Raw genomic sequence first — 21,795 nt, forward strand, 5'->3', positions numbered from 1 at the left:
GGACTGAAAGAAAAAGATGACCCTAACATGGTTATGATGTGTGACAGTCGGGCAATTGAGGGGGGTAAGAGAAGTCAGTTAGGGATGCTTTGATGCAGTAAGAGAATGCCACCATAGGTAACTGATATGTGGAGAATTTACAATTTTTTGGTAATTGTCAGCATAGAGTCCAAGTTAGTCACAAACGGTCATCTTTCTCTCAACTAGTATATGGTAAAATTGAGTTCAAGTCTCAAGTGAAAACATTAAAAAACTGTTAAATTGGTTTTAGTGTGTGTATGTATGTGTTTGTGTGTGTGTGCACATACAAGTGTGTTGTATGTGTGTATATGAGTGTATATGAGTGTGTTACGTGTGTGTGAGTTTGTGTGTGTGTATACCAGTTCTCATACCATGGTGTGCATGTGGAGGTAGGTCAGAAGACAGCTTTGTGAAGTCAGTTTTTTTCCTTCCATCTCTCTATGGGGCTTGAGGATCAAACTCGGGTTGAAGGCTTGTGTGCCAAGCCCTTTACCTAACTGTCCTGTCAGCCCCCATTGAAAATGTGTTGTAAAAGTCTCAGACCCATTGAAAATGTGTTCTAAAAGTCTCAGAAAGATATCTGGGAGCTTAAACTGTTTTCCTGCCTGGTGACATTTGCCAACTCAGGCTCTGAACTGAGTGTTCTGCATAGTCCTTGCAGGGAATCTTTTCTCCAAGAGAAAGAAAGCAGAACGGGTTTTAGATTTACAAAATGCTTTTGGTTTACAAAATGGTGTACATTTGTGTGTGTGTGTGTGTGTGTGTGTGTGTGTGTGTGTGTGTGTGTGTGCCCCTGAAGGTCAGAAGAGGGCATCAGCTTCCCTGGAGCCAGAATTACAGGCAGTTGTACTCAATGTGGGTGCTCACAGGAAGTGAACCAGAGTCCAAGAGCAGTATGCACTCTTAACCACTAAGCCATCTTTCCATCCTCTAGTAGAGTCATTTTAGGTTGAAGGAAAATGATCCCAGAAAGTAATACTGGCCATCAGGAAAGGAGAACACCGGGTAATTACATGGGGAAAAAATAGCTTAATACTGACGGTCTAAGAAGTGATCATGTTATCTGTCAACAGTGATAAAACTATATGTAGAAATAAATGATAACAATAATACAAGGGGGGAGGAAAAGAATATTGAGTTAAATTATAAGTCCCTTCACCATCCAAGAATAAATTAAGGGTAGACTTAATAAATTTAGGATGCATATCGCAATCCTTAGGGGCAATCTATGGAGGAATAAATAATGTATATCTCAAAATCTAATAAATGAGAAAAATTAAATCACTAAAAATATTTGATCAATTCCAAAACTCAAAAAGAGATGATATGAATGTAAAAAAGCAATATGTTGAAAAGTATAGAAATAATTCAATTGAGAAATCTTCAGTATTTTTTAAGAGTTTATACTTTGAAAAGCTAAGTTTTGGAATACATGCATCATGAAAAAAATTAACAAAATAAAACTGACAAGCCAAGTTGACTTTAAGACAAGTATTAAAACTATATATAATATTATATATAACTATATATAAAAAACTATAATATAATGATGAGCTCATTTAATAGGAAGATTTTTAAATCTAAACATATATATGTGTTTACATTTATATATATAATACATATGTGTGCTCTATAACAGCTTGAAAATTCAGTAAAAATGTGCATAACTAAAAGAACAGACAAAGATTATCATGTAGACACTTTTCCCCATATTTTTCCTTTTTTAATTCTTTTTTTTCCCTTGAGATGTAATTTTGCAACATAATCCGATCTTGCAGTCTTCCTGCCCTTCTCTCCCAAGTGTTGGCGTCACAGGTGTGTTCCACTCGGCCTAGTTTAGATGGTGATCTTACTTCTTCCTTGGTTATTCATAGAGTGGCAAGCAGGAAAGGAAATACGATGTCAAAGATTTGAACTACCTAACTAACCCTCCGGATATGTTCAGAACATGACACTCAGCAACTACACATTCAACTTCCTTTTCAAGTGCACATGCAATATCTACAAGAACAATCTAAAGAAGAAACACAGATGCGGGGGGGGGGGGGGGAAGACCCTTAGAAAATGTTTCCTTAAAGTGATGAGTCACATGAGTGCCAGGCGGTGGTGGCGCATGCCTTTAATCCCAGCACTCGGGAGGCAGAGCCAAGAGGATCTCTGTGAGTTCAAGGCCACCCTGGTCTATAGAGTGAGATCCAGGACAGGCACCAAAACTACACGGAGAAACCCTGTCTCGAAAAACAAAAAACAAAAACAAAAAAAGTCACATGAGCGACATCAAGCGCACTTAGTAACTAAATGCAGTATGGACAAACAAGTTGGCATAACCATTTGCAATGGAACGAAGTGTTTCTTGAGGGACCTTTGCAACAGAGAATCGTGGAAGAAAATATGTCACCGGAAGAACCATTAGATTTAGAAACAAGAAAGACTGTTCACTTATATCTGTGAAATTAGTGGCAAGGCAGTCATTGGATGGAAGATTTTCCAGAAGCCAAGGAGACACTCTGCACTCTGCAGAGGGAGGGGACTCAATCTGGGGGCAGCCTGAGAAGTCCAGCAGGGAAGAAAATGAGATCATTCGAGGTGTAATGAGATCAAAAAACATTTTTTAAAAAAGAGTGCAGATTGTGACTGACTTAATGGAAGCTGTGCTGTGGAGGTGACATGGATGGCATTTTCCGGAGACTGCAAAGCGATAAATGTCACAGTCTTGTTCACTGGGCCTTGTGCAGGGTAAGAACTGAGTTTCTGAATGCTGGAGGAGGGGACCAGAGACCTGGAGACACACTGAGGGTGGCCAAGGGGTGGGGGTGGAAGTTCAAATCGAAGGTAGGAAGTGACCCTGTCTTCTGCGTAGTGATGACAGTCATAGGGTGGGGAGCAGGCTAGGGATGAATTGAGAAACTGGGTTAGGGTCGCTGGGGAGCAGATACTAGGCAGAGGCGCTTAGTAGGTCAGCTACCTGGTAGGTGTGGTGTAAAGTGGGGATCATTGCAATGGATGTGTTATTGTAAAGCTTGGGTTTTACAAAATGAACATGGAGCAAGGCTTCAAGAACCACCTGGATCAAATGTGACTACCAGCTATATGAAGCCTGACTAGACACAAGTCTAACACTAGAGTAAGTGTGGAGAGTCAGCATATCCCACTTAATGTGGTAACTGAGCTAATACCACAGGGGCCTCTCTATAGAGGCACACTTAGCTTGCACAGTCTTAGAATCACATGACCATCTCAAAATTTCTTTTTTTTTTTTGGGTGTTCTTCTTCTTTTGTTTTGGTTTGTTTGTTTTTTGAGACAGGGTTTCTCTGTGTAGCCCTGGCTGTCCTGGAACTCACTCTGTAGACCAGGCTGGCCTTGAACTCACAGAGATCCACCTGCCTCTGCCTCCAAAGAGCTGGGATTAAAGGCGTGCACCACCACCGCCTGGCTGGTGTTCTTATAAATCTAACAGGTGATCAGAAACATTAAAAGATCCCATCGTCCTACCAACTTGGCAAACCACTTCAGTCTATGTTAACTAATTAGAGGTTGCACTGCCTTGTGCCAAGTGCTATCCCGTGTCTACGCTGGGTCACTTTGCTTTTTCACATTTGTTCCGTTTTGCTCCCAATCTGTTCAGACAGTACCAGGGACTGTTGACCAATGTGATCACCTGGAAACTATTTCTTTGCAATCAAAAGAAGTCTGTCCACACTGTCAACTTGTCTCCTCATTTCTTCCTGGCTTCTGATCAATATTTTAGTTCCGTCATAAAAATTAGCAGCTAATTGTTCCCCTAACAACCAGCATTTTTACAGTTTGCTTTGTCATAATCCCCCCCCCCCCCCCCCCCCCCCGGAGCTGAGGACCGAACCCAGGGCCTGGCGCTTGCTAGGCAAGCGTTCTACCACTTTGCTAAATCCCCAGCCCCTAATTTTTTTTAACACTATATAAAAGCTCAGCTTTTTATCAGAAATTGATTTCAACAACTGCCAGTAAATTCCTTTTATCACGCAGCATCCTAAAACACAGAGGCAAGTTTCGGTAGTTTGAATGTAATGGGCCCTTATAATCTCATGGGGAGTGGCATTATTAGGAAGCGTGGCTTTGTTGGAGTGGGTGTGGCCTTGTTGGAGGAAGTGTGTCACTGTGGGGGTGGGCTTTGATGCTCAGGATACTCCCAGTGTCTCAGCTGACTTCCTGTTCCCTGCAAGATGGGCTCTCGGCTACTTCTCCTGCACATGTCCGCCTGCAATAATATCTAAGAGATTTCTTCCTGTTTTAAATATAATTAAATTTCTCAGTTTTGATTTCTAAAATAGCGAATGCTGATAGACTTAAACCACTAACAAAAGCAGTTGGGAGCGAAAAGTAGTGGGGGGGGGAACCAGAGGAGAGAGAACAGGAGTAGATTTGATCAAAACACATTACACACATGTATGAAATTCTCAATTAAAAAATGTAAAAAAAATGCCAGGCGGTGGTGGCGCACGCCTTTAATCCCAGAACTTGGGAGGCAGAGCCAGGTGGATCTTTGTGAGTTCGAGGCCAGCCTGATCTACAGAGCTAGATCCAGGACAGGCACCAAACTACACAGAGAAACCCTGTCTCGAAAAAAAACAACAAAAAAAAAAAAGTAAAAAATTACACACACACAAGGTAATTTTTAAAAACAATCTCTTTGGGGACTGGCAAGATGGCTCAGTCAGCAAAGGCACTTGCTGCCAAGCCTGAGAATCTGAGTTCAATCCTTGGGAGCCACATGGTGGGAAGAAGAGAATCAACTTCTGGAAGTTGGCCTCTGACCTCTCCAGGTGCACTGTGGCACATGTACCCCACCCCCATAAGTGCATTCATTCACAAGAGACATTTTATTATTAGAACGTTTCTATTAAGGCCTTGGCGTAATTTATCTGGCACAGTTTTGTTCTTTTGCTGGTCTTCCCAAGCAGTTTTAGGCTTACAAAACTTGAACAGAGAAAAGAGTACAAATTAAAAATAGTCCTCTCTGTGTAATCCTAAGTGAATTATATTTCAATTACTGAATGATTTGTAAGTCTTTAAAGAAATGCTGAGCTAATTAATAAAATTTATAATATTTAAGAATATTCTTTTTTTTTCTGGAGCAGACGACCAACCCAGAGGCCTCTCACCTGCTAGGCAAGTGCCCTACTGCTGAACTAAAACCCCAAGCCAAAATTATTCTTTACAGCAGGAAATAGTGTATATAAAGTGCTGAAGGAGATTGTGTTTTGGGCTGCAGCAAAAATCAATTTTCAAAGAAAGTCAAGTTGAAGCTTTTGAAAATTTGAGCTGTTAAGTAAGGGAAAATTTTAGAAAATATTGAATGTAATGATTAAAATGGTAATATTTCAATATAGGTATTTATTTCAAGAACTATATAATAAATTTAAATATTTTGAAATTTTCTACAATGTTAAAGTAAGATTTTATTGAATTGATTGTATTCTTTTCCATTTCTGTTTTTAGAAAGAAACATTTGTAAATTCTATAAACAAAAGAAGTTATTTTTTAATCCATTAAATGTCTGATTGGTGTTTAACATCAAAAGCCAAACTAGCCAGGCATGGTGGTTCTGTAATCTTGGCTCTTGGGAAGCAGAAGAATCTGGAGTGCATGGCCAACCTAGACCATTCAGTGAGATCTTGTCTTAAAACCCAAGGTCGATGGTGGAGCCCTGGCCTACCCTGTGCAAGACCCTGCGTTCAATTCCCCCAACACAAAAAGCCTAGAATAAGGATTTAGTCATAAATGAACACATGTAAATTATTAGAGACAGATAATGATGGTTTATGGAAGCATATACTTGGTTACCAAGAAATAAGGTGAAAATTTAAGAGCAAGTTAAAAAATACTTTGAAACACACATGAGCAAAGATTGATACTGATAATAAATGTATCACAGTTAAAGCAAAAATCAGATTTACAGGGATGGTTTTATTGTTATGTACGACAGGGAAAGTCCTCTATGCATGCCTGGTGGCAGGTGTTATGCATAAAAGGTTAAGCACACATACACACACACACACACACACACACACACACACACACACACACAAAGTACTGAAATCTGGAAGTTTACTGACTGTGCCAAACAGCATTCAAATATAATTTCAACTACTGTACACTTGTAAATGGTTGTAAAGTTTGTATCACTATAAACTGTTTACAGCCATCCTTCCCGCTCTACACCTGTTAGCCATCTCCACAGTCACCTTAAGGAGCTCTGCTCCAGTGAGTAAAAGAGGAAGAGCAGGATTTGATACAAAATGTGTACTGCCAACAATATTTGCTGCTACCTAGGTTTTCTAGGAAAGATGAACTCTGGGGTTATGTAGGGTTTGAACAGAAGAAAGGAAGGAAGGTCATTCAAGTGGCAGTAACTCCCCAAGGGAAAAGGAGAAACAAATGTGTTGTTATACTCTGGAAATGTGATTCCTTAGAAAGTGGGCACAGAAGTGGGGCGGTGGTGGCGCACGCCTTTAATCCCAGCCAGCACTCGGGAGGCAGAGCCAGGTGGATCTCTGTGAGTTCGAGGCCAGCCTGGTCTACAGATGGAGATCCAGGACAGGCTCCAAAGCTACACAGAGAAACCCTGTCTGGAAAAACAAAAACAAAAAAAACAACAAACAACAATAACAAAGGCAGGTTGGGAGCTGTGACATGGTGCATCTGTCAGCATCCGGGGGAGATTACTGTATAGTGATACTGCTAACCCAGGAAATTATATCAAAGTTCAAAAAAAATTGAAATTTAGGTTCTACTGACCTTTGCACATGAAAATTGTGAGAGTAAACAAGAACACACAAGTATGGAGAGTGGTTCATCGATTGACTGTTTAATAATGACCTTGACCTGGAAATAACTAGAGTCAATTCATAGAAGAGGACTCGTGAAGTCAATTTTGCTACAATTTTCATCCAGTGAAGTGTTGAAGGAACACAGAAAGGTGTTCATGATTCAGTGCTGCATAAGCTGCTTTGTGTAACCCCATCTTTTATTTATGCACACACACACACACACACAGAGAGAGAGAGAGAGAGAGAGAGAGAGAGAGAGAGAGAGGCACACACACTATACATATATAGGTTGAAATTTTTTTTTCACAAGAAAACATCCAAGATTTGGGGACGACATAATGAGGGAATATTTTTGTTTACTTCTGCTGGCCTCTTATGTTTTAAGCATTCTTTTTTTTTTTTTTCCATGCAAAGGACATAACTATTTACAGCACAATGAGATTAGTACTCTGCTTTCTAGACTGCATCTGTCTTGTGGGCTAGCCGCCCCTCCAAAACAAGTGCTACCTAGGGTCTGGGGAAATCTCTTGTTCCAGACTGCTACGTAGCTTTACGATTCCTGATGGCTGAATACTCAAATAATATTCCCGTGTTCTGTTTTTGTCGTGCGCCTAGGTCAAGAGATCAATGCCTCAGACAGACAAGCAAGTATGCATCCCACCGGAGCTGCCGGAACTGCTAAAGCAGTTTACCAAGGTTGCCATTCGGACCCAGCCTCCGGATCTCATCCAGTGGGCCGCCGAGTAAGTTGTTCCTCTCAGAGGGCAGGGGTGAGGAAAGAGAGAGGAGGGTTTGTGGGAAACTGAAGAGGTTGGTAAGCCCGCAGTCAGGCAGCGAGGGCTGTTAAGGAGAAGCTGAGTTTTAAAAATCCACACATAAATACATCAAGCAGGACGAGGATGGGATGTCCTTCCCTAAACTCGTAGCAGCATGAGGACAGTAGGCCAAGTGTCCTGGGGCAAAGAGGACCAGTTAGCTTACCACGTCACGCTTAACACACACCCACCTAGCTCATCACTGCGTCCCATCCGCCTGTCCTGGTTGGAAGGGGCTTGGGAATCTGATTTGCGGCTCCACTCACCTTTCCTTGGTTTACGCCTCAGCGTGTTCTTCTCACCGCTAGGTGGCAGCAGTACACCTAGTGGAGCGGTGCGCGATCCCCGCGGGGAGAAGGAGGTGGGCTTTCTCCAAGCTGGTTGGTTCCCTCTGATTAATGAAACACCTTCCTTCATGGCTGGGCAAACTCAAACCTGTGCCAGAATAAAGACATTTTGCATCCTGTCTTGGAGAGGGGGAGGGGGCTCTTATTTTCTCTATTATTATTATTATATATATATTTTTTAAACTCCCTTCTGCATGAAGATGTCCGTGGTCACATGGCTTTCTGGAAAAGGAGGCAGAGCTGGGTGAGGAGGTCCAGTCGGGCTCTATGGTGAGCCTCTAGCACACTGACTCCTTCAAGAGCCCCTAGAGGCTGCTCTCAGTGGGTGAACTTCCACAACAGAGGCTGACCTCACCGTGGCCACTTCGCATAGACAGCCTCTCAACTATGAAATTGCTTCTTACACGTGCCTGCTGGAAACTGGGCTAGCCTTGGTGCCAGGGCTGGGAGCTAACAAGACGCTCCTGGGTCCTTTTCTAGCTTTTTCTCGCTGGATGATTACTTCCTTAGCGGTGCCTCTGTGGGAAGATACCTCAGACTGTGGAGCGGAGGGGCTGGGGAAAGGGAACCTGAGGTGTGAGTGGGTGTATCCAGCAGATGGTGGAGACAAGCTGTGAAGCCCTTTCTGAAGGCACAAGCTCTCCTGCTCTAGGCTGAGCCAGAAGAAAGCTTTTTAGAATAGAAGGAAAGTAAAGCCCTGGCGCTTTTAAATGGCCTAAAGAGAGTTGCTTTGCCTAGTCATGAATCCTGTGTCGTTTTCTATTTTGAATTATAAGTATTACCTCTAAGATTACACTTTAATGTCAGAAGACTAATTTCTTTTGGCAGTCAGACAGACTTTGTTTTATGCCACGTGATTGCTTAAAACTCCGTTTTATTGTTCTTGTGCTCCTGCATTATCGTTAAGAAAAATGACATTTCTTGATATTGTCCCTGACATTTATGGAGGAAAACTCCCTACCATTGTAGCCTGCTTGCTCCATATTATATGGTGTGCTATAGATTTTTTAGACATCCGTGCAAGATCAGTTTTATACTTCAACTGCAATGGAAAAAAAAAAAAAAAAACATGACCTAAGAATGTTCTCCATCACATTTAGACATCAAAAGCACTCACTGGATCATTGTCTGTGGCTTACAAACTTGTAGCGTCCCAGCAGATGGAACTCTATCAAGTTTCTCCAAGTTAAAATAGGTATCTAATTCATCACATGCAGGAATTTCCTTCCCTAAGGCCCAACAAGGTAGAAGCCAATGCCCCTGACATCAGCAGAGCATATACCAATTTGTCCTGCAGCAGGTGTGTGTGACAGCCTAAATCTGTACAGCTGTAACCATGAAATCATTCACTTGCAAATGGAACTCAAAGATTTAGAGGACTGAGTCCAGGGGTGTGGCTTCATTTTCGTGTTCTCTAACCAATGACACTAACAACTCCAACGCTGTGCTGTTCGGAGAGTGCCAAGTGTAACTCCACCCAGGCACGTCTGTATAATGGGGTGTAGTGGTACCGCTATCCTTGCCATTACAGAGGCCACAACCCCACTCTGGGCATCCCATTGGCTCCCACCCAAACACTGGTCTGCCTCCAGGGAGTGCTCAATGTTTAGGCTCAAAAGTGTCAAAACATTTTTCTACAGCCCGTTCTGCAGAGGACCTCCAGCCAGGGATTAGAAGTTGCTGCTTTGATCCATGTCTCTTTAGCTCTGCTTGCTTTGTGTCTCAGAGATGGGCAACAGTTAGCTCCATCGTGTATATCAACCCTAAAATGGCCTTTTATGAAACACTCTGTATTTTATACTACCTGGTTAATGGAGAAAGTGGTGGAGCATGGGGGAATAGGAAGGGGCAGAAGTGTGTGATTCAGGGATCGTAAGACTTTTGATGGGGACAGACCCTGGCACCATGTTGCTCACATCCACTCCCTGTGGCAGGCAGCTTGTTTCCGTATCAGGCCAACCTTGAAACGGGACTTGACCTGTCTTTCCCATCACCCCTAAACGAAGTCCATCCCACAGAGCAGTGGCACACAGCAGGCGTATTTAACTGAAATATTTTTGCAGTTGGGGCCTACTTCATCTGCACCATATCAAGCTGTTTTGTCCCTTCCTTGATGTACCTTGCCAGCCCTTCTCCCCCTTGCTGAAGTCCCACACAGGCAGGCCTCACTGCCTCAGGCCAGAAGCACTCACCCCTGGAACATTCTATCTGCCCTTATTTTCATATAAGCACCTTCTCCCTACCAACCAAACACACAGAGATAAGATAGCCTGTAAATGTCCTAGGATCTCTCTGTCTATGTGAATAAAACACTAAGAAGGGATGGGGGGGGGAATTGATTGGATATGCCTCAGGTGACTGCATGCCAAAGTTTTGTTGGCTGTTCCTCATTATTCTTAGAGAAAAGAAAACCTTTATATTCCCTAGGCTTTCTTCCCTCCTTAAAGTGGAAATAACGCAATCAGACTTTTCCCGTATGCAAATGAACTAAACATGGTAAAATACTGTTTGTTTGTTTTTTTAATCCACTCACTTCCTTCAAAAGAAAAAAAAAAGTAAATAAAGCATCCAGAGGTCGCTGGAGCCTGGGACCTTCCTCTATTCCCTATCCCTTTTCTTGCAGATATTTCGGGGCCATGTCCCGTGGAGAGATTCCTCCAGCAAGAGAGAGGTCTGAGCAAGTCACTTTGTCCAACTGGGCTGAGCTGACCCCTGAGTTGCTGAAGGTCCTGCACTCTCGGGTATGGAGCATTCGGGGATGATGTTGGAGACTGAATGGGCCACCTGTACTTCCGCCAGGCAGCTGGTCTTTAGCACTACCCCAAAGTTTACTAAATCCTGGCGTGAAAGTGGGTCTTCCTTCCGAGAAACAGCAATCAGTTTGGAAGAAGTTGAATGATGAGCTGTCTCCTGGGGTTATCACAGATTCCCCCAGATCTGGAAGGATATTCAGGGGCTCAGTGGAGTGAATGTTGCCTTCTTAGAGAGTGTAACTCCCCAGGCTCCTCAGCATTTCCCTGATGGATCCAGACCATGAGAGGTCCTCCAGAGTCTGGAGAGGAAGTGAGTGCTGTGTACTTTCACCACTAACCCAGGTGCAGACACAGCCCAGCCTGAAGAGCAAACCCTGCCGATCCCCACACATTCTCTTAGGAGTGAGCCTGTGAAGGGAAAAGGAGGGACTGGCTTGAGAAAAACGGTGGCGTGGCCAGTTCCCAGGATACAGTTGAGCAGCATGATGCCCCACATTAGGGGGCAGGAGAGGGGAGGCTTGGGTGACTGGGGACTCGCTGGAGCTTGGGTTCCAGAGGCTCAGCATTTCACCGGGCTCAGGGGCCCCAGCAAAGTGTTGGCACACTTAATGGGGCACCTGCCCCCTCACTGTATCGTTAGCCATCCCTCCTTGCCCCTCTACCTTTTAACTGCCAAGTTTTCTCTGGAGTGAACATGGCAGCTCTCAAGTTCCTGGGACCAAACAATGTTACACATCCATCTTAAACCCTATAGGTCAGCCACAGGGTACCACATATCACTGTTTCAGAGACAGGAGGGACACACATGAGATTTAGTGCAGAGAACTCTGTGTAGTCTGGGAGAGAAAATGTCACTCTTTTTTTTTTTTTTTTCCTGGTTTTTGGGTTTTGATTTTTTTTGAGACAGGGTTTCTCTATGAAGCTCTGGCTGTCCTGGAACTCTCTCTGTAGACCAGGGCTGACCTCGAACTCAGAGATCCCCCTGCTTCTGCCTCCCGAGTGCCAGGATTAAAGGCGTGTGCCACCATTGCCTGGTGACAATGTCATTCTTGATTCCCCTCATTAGAGGTCTCAGGCAAGCCTCTGGTGTGCCATCTGCATTACAGGGACAACCTAGGGACCATAAAGGCTTCATAAAAAACAGAATGTACTATAAATGGATCTCTTTGCCATAAGTCCAACATCTGGAGTTTAAAAATATTAAAGCGATATCACAGCCTCGCAAGGACCTCTGGCCTCTCCAGCTTCCCATCCCCCTCCTCATATGTGTTTTGTGTGTCCTCTGTCCTGCAGGTTGGTGGCAGACTGATCATCCATGCCGACGAGCTGGCCCAGATGTGGAAAGTGCTGAATCTCCCAACAGATCTGTTTAACAGTGTGATGAATGTGGGTCGCTTCACGGAGGAGATTGAATGGCTGAAGTTTTTAGCTCTTGCTTGTAGCTCCCTTGGAGTCGTAAGTCAGCTTTTTGTGTGTGTGTGTGTGTGTGTGTGTGTGTGTGTGTGTGTGTGTGTGTGTTGTGTCTCATCGGGCAGAGGGTTGGAATGACTCAGTAATAGTGCATTGGTCTCATAGGGGTGAGGCCCCAAGGTTCAGTTCTCAGTACACAAAAGATAAACTTTGAAATGTCCCATAACTTGTCTCTGGGCCTGGAAGGACAATCCATCTGCCCCCTCCCAGCTCTCCAGAAAAGGTAAAAAGGAAAACTGCCTTTTGTGCTTCTTCTGCTCTCTGAATTAGGTCATTTCCAGGCTCAATGACCAGAAGCAAGAAGCAGGGGAAGGAGGGGGCAGCTATCACCAGGCTCTGCAGAGAGCTGGCCAAGTTTGGCTTTGGGTTATTTGTGACTTTCAGCCACTGCCCTCAGATTAATTTTCAGCCTGTTCTGCCCACTTCGTTCATGACTTCTAAGCTGTATGATAAGTCTTGTTTACCTGTGGGGTCTAGATACCTAGAAGTTATTCTGGTACAGCCCTTAAAGGGGTCTTCAGCCTTATAGAAAGCTGTTGGTAAACACAGTGGACATAAGATTCAGAAAAAGAGAAAGCAAGAGTATTTTAAACATTTTTTTAAAGGAACGGGGGAAAAACGAAGATTTTGATTTCTAGAATCATAATCACGGAGAGAGGAAGTTCATGCCAATTCAGGCCTTTTCCCAAATTAGTTTGAAAATTAGAAAAGCCATCTTCCTGTTTTGAAAGAAAAAAATGCTGAAACCAGCTTTTATATGCATTTAAAACTGAGGTATCGTCTAGGTGGATTCACTCTTGTTAGTCACTGATAATGAATGAAAATGAATCAGAAGTGGAAAGTGAGTCATTACTGATTTCTAAAGCCCCGAGATACATGTGGAAGTCAATAAGGAAACCATTGCCTCCTCGCAGGCCAACAAGGATGAGAAAGTAACTTGAATCTCAGCACAGCCAAGCACGATCTTGGTCTTTCTTTTCAACTGTGCTCCAAACACGTACTTGGCATTTTTGTGCCTGGGTAAATTTAGCAGAAATATTGTAATCCAACTTTTCCCGTGGGTTTCCCCTGCAACCGTCTTCATAATCGTTTCTCCAGAGAGAAGGAAAGAGGGGACTATTTGTGGTTGTTTTTTTTTCCCATTGTCTTTCATAGAAACATTATATAACGAATAAATGGCTGTTCTCCAAGGAGGGGAGGTAAACGCAACGGGGCAAATGAGCTGTCAGCCAGGACTAAGCTCACAGTTGTCGGGGAAAGCCTCAAGGAGTGAAAGAAATCACAAAAGAAAACTGTTTTAAAATGCACACATTTTATCAAAGTCTCATAAGGCTGCACGTTAACAGGATGCTCCGAGACTCTCTTTCTCCATTAATTCTGACCTCCATCTACCTCACCCTCGAAGGATAGAGCAGGGAACTAAGCAGATTTGATCTTAGCGCTTAGATTGTTGCAGCAAATGAAACCACCTACAGGTAACCCTCGCCTCTCTCCTTGCACTTTTCCAAGGTAGCAATGGAGTGTTTTAGGAAAGGGCTGATCTGGAGTGAAGGGGTGTGGCCTCTTTAGGCCCTCTGGTCTTCACTTACAATGCAGCCTTCTGGTCACTCTGGCTTTTGCATCTCTTGGTTTGATTAAAGCGTCATAATGGTCCCCACTGGCCCATCTCAGATGTCCCTGCTGCCTGCCTCACCCCCAATGTTTGCTGTACATTGTCCTCATCTGCTCCCTGACTTTGGTCTAAGCCTCTTGCCACTGTGTGAGATGTCTGAGTCATCATCATCTTGTCCCCGTATCTCATAGTAGCCTGGGGGTGACTTTGGAAAGCCACATTCCAATTCCCTTCCTGTTTTGCACACCATGTACCTGGCAAGTTTTCTCTGATGTGCCTGCCTCCCAAACTGGGAGGAAGCCAGGAGGTGAGCTGTATCTTTTTCCATCTCTTCCAAAACAAGGAAGTTGGATCAAGTGCTCTCTAAGGTACTTTCACCTCTAACAAGCTGTCATTCTGTCCCACTTATCTGCCCCAAACAAAACAGCCGCATGCCCTTCATCGTTCCCATCAAAGAACATACAGAGGTAAAGTCAGCCTGGAAATATAGCCTGTGTACCAAAGGTGCTTGTGGATCCAGGAACAATGCCTACATCTATAATGATAGATAGATAGATAGATAGATAGATAGATAGATAGATAGATAGATAGATAGATAGAGATAGAGATAGAGATAGAGATAGAGATAGAGATATCCATTAAGGGGTTTTATGGGGAAAACAGACTCACTGACACAGGATAAGGTAAATCCAGTTGCAGAGTCCTTGGAAAACTGGGAACTGATCACACACTGCTTCACGCCACGCGATCCGGTCTTCACCACCCAAGAGATCTTGACTCCCTTTCTCCTCCCTTTTAAGCGGTCAAGTAGGCATATAAGCTGCACTGCCTATCAGACCAGATAGCCCAAGGTCATGGGCGTAGCCAATGCCCACTACATACACTTGTATTATGTTGGACCTTAATTGTGGGGCTGGTCAGTGCTATAACCAGGCAGTTATCTGAACTTGTATGTTGAGATCTTAAGCCCCAAGGATATGGCATTATGAGTGGAGCCTTAGGTCACGAGAGTGCAGTCCTCAGGAACAGGGACCCTAGAGTCTTATAAATGGGGATTGGAAGAGGCTGCTTGCCCCTTCCACCATGTGAGACTACAGCAAGAAATCACCACCTACGAAGAATCGTCACCGTCAGCCCTTGATGTTGAACTTTTTCGCCTTCAAAACTGTGAGCAACAGATTTCTGATTTGTATTAAATCTCTGAGTCTAAAATACTTTATTATAGAAGCCTGAGCCAACTGAGAGAGTCAAGGTGTCACCCTTTAGTGGAGGGCTTGCGTTCCATCTAGGCATATGTCCTTGGAGACCAGTCTACTAGGAATTTTTCCTTCCTTTGCAAGCAAGCTACCATCTTTTCCCCTCTGGGAGAGCAGGTTTTGCTCCCACTGTGAGAGTCCAATGGCTGGAACTATTACTCCAGTAGAAAACAGGGATAGTGACTCCAGCCTGGAGCTCTCTGGACCTGACATGCATGGTTCCACATGCTACGACTGGCGACCTGTGTCTCTTCCTGTCCAGAATTCCTCCCTCCAGGCTGCCACAAGACCCCCTGAGGTTCCACCATGGCTGCACGTAAAAAGGAAGAGGTCATGTATGGACTAAGTGTGTTCACATCTGACTTTAAAACAAAGTCTTGTATGATGCCGGAGACTGCCAGTATGAAGTATCCCCCCTTTCCCCCAACACACACACACACACACACACACACACACACACACACACACACACACACACACACGAATCTGAGATGAGAATGTGAAGATCTGTTTACATTAAAATTAAATTTTCAAAAAGTTCCACTCCAAGAAATTATTTAGCCATGATATTGTTTTGCTTATTTAAAATATTTTATAGTCTTATGAAGAGAGCTGGAGAGATGGCTCAGTGGTTAAGAGCACTTTGCACTTGTCCAGAGGACCTGAGTTCAGTTCCCAGCAGCCACTTGAGGCCTCTCATAGCCACCTGTAACTCCAACTCCAAGTGAACCAACACCCTAGCCTAGACTTTGAGTTACTTGTACTCATGTGCACATGCTCACACACAGACACACAGACACATAACTAAAAATAAAATATTTTGTAAGGATGAGGACATTAGAATTTAAAGGCCTGTATCAATAATCAATAAACAGTTGAGGTGGGAAGCATTTGGTTGCTTGCAAGGGCTGTGATAACAGCTTACCACAGGTTGGGTGGTTTACACAACAAAAAGTACTGTCTTATGTTCTGGAGGCCAGACAGTTCAAGGTCATGGTGTGAGCAGGTTGTTTCATCTGAAGCTTCCTTTGCTGGTGTATGGGGAACTTCTTCGTCCTTTGTCACTCTAACACACCAGTCACGCTGAACTAAGGTCAGTCCTACTTATCTCTTTTTTTTGATATCCGCCTGACTCTGCCTCACGAGTGCTGGGATTAAAGGCGTGCGCCGCCGCTGCTGCCGCCGCCGCCGCCGCCACCACCACTGCCCAGCCTAATCATCTCATTGCAATTTAATTCACCTTTTAACACTTATGATGGGTGGTGTTTCGGTTTGGCTTTATGCTTTTTGACAGGAGGTCGTTATATAGCTCCGGATGGCCTTGAACTGTCCATCCTCCTGCCTCAGCCTCCTGAGTGCTGTGATTACATGTGTGCATCATTTCATTCAGTTCTCATTAACTCTTTAAATTCTCAGATTCTAGGACTTAGGACTTGAGGGGAAGACAGTTCCACCTACAGCAGCACCCCAAAAAGAGGCCAGCATAATGAAGTAGGGTTACAGAATTATTTTAGAGAAGTAGGAAATACTGTGGGCAGAATTATGCAGCTCAGCACACACACTCATGCTTGCAAATATACTCCTAACCACTCTCTTGTTGACCTTATCTCACACTTAGGCCTTCCCCACCCACAACAGCCTCACACACACATCTTGCCATCTGACCCAACCCCAGGTTAATGCAAATGCCCAGAATGAGGCTTCCTAGATGAGTGTTTTCCTGGGGCTCCAGCAGACCGACCTGTTACAAAACTACAAACCTCAATAGTTTCTTGACATCTATCCCTTATAATTTTTAAACTATTATATGTTGAAGATCCTATTTTATAAAATGTTAGTTAAATGGAAATAAAATTTAAATATTAACTCAAAATGAATAGTAATTACTTAGGGCAAAAGACCTTTAAAATCACCGCCACTCAGTAAAGCTGTCTCTAGGAAGATGAGCCAAATTTATTCACATCCTCTTAGCCTCACAGTAGAAGAAGCACCATCTAGACAATCATTGCATTCCAGAAAGGGATGGGAGCCGAACAGCCAGGAAAGTTGCCAGTGCAGGGGACATCTTTGGCCAGTCACATAAGGACATAGAGCAGCTGCTCAGTCACCCCAGCACACTTAGCTCACCACTCAGGACTAATTCTTGACTGAGCCCTGGAGGGTGTATCTTTACATTGGCAGCTTTAGCAAGCCAGCAAAAGTGTGTGTGTGTGTGTGTGTGTGTGTGTGTGTGTGTGTGTGTGTGTGTGTGTGTGTGTAAGCAAAAACAGTCACTTTTCTGATACTGGGGTAAATATCTGACCAAAGACAATTTGAGGAGGAAAAGATTTATTTCACCTTATGTTTCCATGCCCACATCGAGGGAAGTAAAGGCAGGATCCATGGGAGAATGCTGCTTACTGGATTACTACTCACTAGCTTATATCAATAGCTTTTCTTATACAGTCCAGGACCTCCTACCTAAGGATGGTGCCACCCACAGTGGGCTGTGCCCTCCTACATCAATTAGTCATAAAGACAGACAGGCCCACAAGCCAATCTGATCAAAGCAATTTTTCTATTGAGGCTCCCTCTTCCAGGTACTTCTAGGTTGTGCCAAGTTGACAATAAGAACTAACCAGGACAGTGAGATATATATATATATATATATATATATATATATATATATATATATATATTATTAATTAGATGATTTTACTTAAGTGGATCTCAATGAAGAATGGGTTTGTATCTTGTAGGACTCTTATCTCCCTAAAAACAGTATACTCCTCTTAACTTTTCTCCCTTATTATGGCTTTGCCCCAGGTATCTGTGTGTGTGTATGTGTGTGTGTGTGTGTGTGTGTGTGTATCTAGTATTTTATATGTATTTATATAGGTAGATAGATAGATAGATGGATGGATGGATGGATGGATGGATAGATGAATATCTCTAAGCTTTAGAAGATAAGGTTGGAAGGCAATAAGAAATATTTCTAATTTTCTTTTTTTTATTTGCTTACTATGCATGGATGTGTGCATGTGCACAGGGTCAGAGACCAGCTTGCAGGAGTTGGTTCTCTTCTAGGAAAGACTGGGAATAATAAGTTGATGTTAAAAAGGGTCTGCTAAACTTGCTTAGGAAATGCTATGTTACACAAAACAGAATTTAGCCAAAGGAGCGCTCTGGTTCTCTTATCAGGAAAAGCATGAATCACCAGGTAGGCAGGATACCCTTGGTCAACAGCTGCCTGGGAAGAGCAGCCTGGGCTGGCTTGAGATAACTCTAATAATATTTTACACTGTAAGTCTCCCCATTCGTCCAAACAACCAAACCTTGGAATGTATTTAATTACTCAAAATGTAACTTGGGACCGTGAAACTGCATAAACTGATGGGGATTTCTATTCAAGCCCGGCTCCCTTCTGTGCATTAGCCAGAACTACTCCTGCACTATGATGAAAAGTTTCTCCTTTATTAGTCTCTGTGTACTCGGTGTGATTTCCCACTGGGAAGGCATGTTAATTCTGGAACACCTTCAGCACGTGAGTCCTGAGAATCTAACTCAGGCCATCAGGCTGATGCCCAGCACTTTTTTCTCCCTGAGCTCTCTCACTGGCCCTAGATAGTGCCCGTTTTATAGGATGAAAGTCGGTTCCCCTTTGACGAGGTTATTCTAATTAAAATTAACAATATCTTAATTTATCAGTTTACAAATTGAATTTCCTCCAAGGAAAAAAAGGTAGTATGTTTAGAATGAATTGGTTGACACATGTTAAGCTTTCTGGAGTCTTGGATCCAGCCTCACTCCTTCTTACATGAGTAACGGTTTCGTTTTCTTTCTTGAGTCTAAACTGATCTCAGGGATCTAGCCTGGAAGAGTGACTTTCTCCTCCTTCTGTCTTATGTCTAGACCATTGCCAAAACTCTCAAGATAGTGTGTGAAGTCTTATCCTGTGACCATGATGGAGGACCACCCCGGATTCCTTTCAGCACCTTCCAGTTTCTCTACACATACATCGCTGAGGTGGATGGGGAGATCTCTTCATCCCATGTTAGCAGGATGCTCAACTATATTGAACAAGAAGTGTGAGTAAACCATCAGCAAGGGAGAGCAGAAGTGTACCGGGGTGTGGCATGGGTCTAGGGGTGAGGCTGCTACTCACAGTCCCTGTCATATAGTAGCTTCATCTTATTCATATAATTTTTAATTTTGTAATGACATAAAAGAATTTGTATTCAGTAGAAACTAAATTTCAATTTTTTTTGGACTTTGATATAATTTCCTGGGCTAGCAGTATCGCTGTACAGTAATCTCTCCTGATACTGACAGATGCACCATGTTACAGCTCCCAACCTGCCTTTTTGTTGTTGTTGTTGTTTGTTTTTTGTTTTTGTTTTTCCAGACAGAGTTTCTCTGTGTAGCTTTGGTGCCTGTCCTGGATCTCGATCTGTAGACCAGGCTGGCCTTGAACTCACAGAGATCTGCCTAGCTCTGCCTCCCGAGTGCTGGGATTAAAGGCGTGTGCCACCACCGCCCGGCCCAACATGCCTTTTTATATTGCTAGGGAAAGCAATACTTTACAGTTTACTGTGTGCCTGAGCTGGGATGGCCCAGATAGGCTGGGTGTGTATTAAGCACATTATTGACACGATATTTTCTTGGAAAAGAAAAGCTTCTTTACATCTAAAGGTCTGCTATTTTCTTTAATGACGGGGAGGTTGTGGTAATGTGGGTGTGAGCACACATGCCCTTGGAGGTCAAAGATGTCAGCTATCCCGAAGCTGGAGCTACAAATGGTTATGAGCCAACCAACATAGGTGCTAGAAAGTGAACTCAGGTCCTCTGCAAGAGCAATGTGCACTCTTAACACCTGAAACATCTCCTCAGGCCCGCAACGTGATATTTTCCATTTACAACAGGGAGTCAAAGACTTGCTCCCCACTATAAGTCAAGGAACATCTGCACACTTTTCTGTTCTGAGGAACATGAAATACTGATTTGAGAAAAGGAGGGAACAGAACAGGGGAGTTACCCATGGAGGGTTTCTGAGGTTAGTTAGAAGAAGCAACCACCTGGAGCATGTTAGAAATGCAGAATCCAAGGCTCACCATGGATTTATAGGATAAGGAATTCTGGGATGAGGCCCAGGAACTTGGGTCTTAATAAACCTGCCAGGTGCCTCTGGGTAGCTTAAGTTGACCAACAGAGGAGGAAGAAGAGGTGGAGGCAGAGGGAGACAGAAGATTAAGCAATCAAGAATAAAGAAAGAAGGGCCAACAAGATGGCTCTGGAGCAAAGGAGCTTCCTGGCCAAGCCTGATGACCTGAGTTTGATCTTGGAGCCCATGTGTCTTGATGACTTTCCTATTGCTGTGAACAGATACCATGACCAAGGCAACTTACAGAAGAAAGAGTTTATTGGGGTCTTGCTTACAATTCCAGAGGGATAGAGCCATGACCATTATGATGGGAGAGCACGGCCATAAGCAGTTGCTGAGAGCCTACATTTGATCCACAAGCATGAGGCAGAGAAAGATCTAGACAGTGGGAATAGCATGAGCTTTCTGAAGCTGCAAAGCCCACCCTCAGTGATGCACTTCCTCAAACAAGGCCACACCTTCTAAACCTTCCTAAACAATTCTACCAACTGAGGACCACTCAAATATATGAGCCTAGGGGGCGCCATTCTCATTCAAACCACCATTACGTGTAATGCTAGATAGAAGCAACTCCTTAAAGTTGTCCTCTGACCTCCACACATACACTGTGCACATACAATAATAACATTTTTTAATTAAAAATGAAAAGAATAAGAGCCCTGAGGGCAGCGGCAGTGAAATTAATTTGGGGTAATATATACATATGTAAATATATATTATATACTTTTTTAATTGATTGTTAAAACTAATTCCAGATATGTGTTTTTTCCAAACAGAATTGGTCCTGATGGCTTAATCAAGGTGAATGACTTCACTCAAAACCCTAGGGTTCGGCTGGAATAAGAGCACAATTCTGGCAGTTTTAAAGGAAGATACAGAGGTGTCATTCAGCATAGCTGAACACCATCCAAAGTCAATTTTCTTTTACAGCTGGCACAACTAATAAACAATTAGCCAGGAACGTGTGGAATTCAGATGTAAAGTTGTTGGGGCAAGACACTTGCATATGGTGCGAAGGTGGCTGACAAAGCTCGGCTACAAAACACATCTCAAGTCAAAGCCAGATTGGATTTTAAAAGGCAGGAGGCCGACTGATGTGATTTTGATGCTTTGTGATTGCTGGTTGTCGTGTCCATGAGGGTCACGGTCATCAACCTTTGCTCATCCACTGCTCCATTCCCTGGTACTGTGCTCATCGGGCATCCATTCATTTAGCTACTTGTCAATTTTTGTTGATGTATAAAGTTGCCAGGGAAAAGTCAAAGCACCCAGTTGAATTTGAATTTCAGATGAATAACAAGAATTTGCATGACTGGTTAGCTGATTTTGTTAGACTGGGCAATCCTAGGTGGGAACGTAGGAAGCTCCTGGGTACTTGTAGCTAATTGGATCCGAGTTCTCCCCTTAGGAAACTCTAGTCTAACACTAAGACAGACTGTAAGTCACTTTAAGGAACCTGAGAAGTACTAATAGACTGTTCCAGAAATTAGTCTTTCAAGAGATCCATTGCAACAGGTTCTTGTGAAATAGATTCATGTATGTGATCTGTCCCTCCAAGGAACATCCCCTGTATG

The 21,795-nt window shown here is 43.4% G+C and overlaps 1 protein-coding gene and 1 long non-coding RNA gene across 2 annotated transcripts in view; one reads left to right on the forward strand and one right to left on the reverse strand.

The window, feature by feature from the left end:
- Positions 1-8,471, reverse strand: part of LOC128111487 (uncharacterized) — a 23,903-nt gene extending 15,432 nt beyond the window's left edge. Inside the window, exon 1 of the long non-coding RNA XR_008218658.1 lies at positions 7,910-8,471. This is a non-coding gene — a long non-coding RNA (uncharacterized LOC128111487). The remainder of the gene's footprint in view (positions 1-7,909) is intronic.
- Positions 7,272-21,354, forward strand: Ropn1 (rhophilin associated tail protein 1). The gene is made up of 5 exons (XM_052739746.1): positions 7,272-7,571; positions 10,614-10,731; positions 12,037-12,198; positions 18,973-19,148; positions 20,998-21,354. Exons 1-5 carry the CDS (start codon positions 7,456-7,458, stop codon positions 21,062-21,064), a joined length of 639 nt encoding a protein of 212 aa, XP_052595706.1. The 5' UTR covers positions 7,272-7,455; the 3' UTR covers positions 21,065-21,354.
- The last annotated feature ends 441 nt before the right edge of the window (positions 21,355-21,795 follow it).

The sequence above is a fragment of the Peromyscus californicus genome, unplaced genomic scaffold (genome assembly GCF_007827085.1).
Source record: "Peromyscus californicus insignis strain IS unplaced genomic scaffold, ASM782708v3 Scaffold_16__1_contigs__length_79575227, whole genome shotgun sequence".
In the NCBI taxonomy this organism is placed as follows: Eukaryota; Metazoa; Chordata; class Mammalia; order Rodentia; family Cricetidae; genus Peromyscus; species Peromyscus californicus.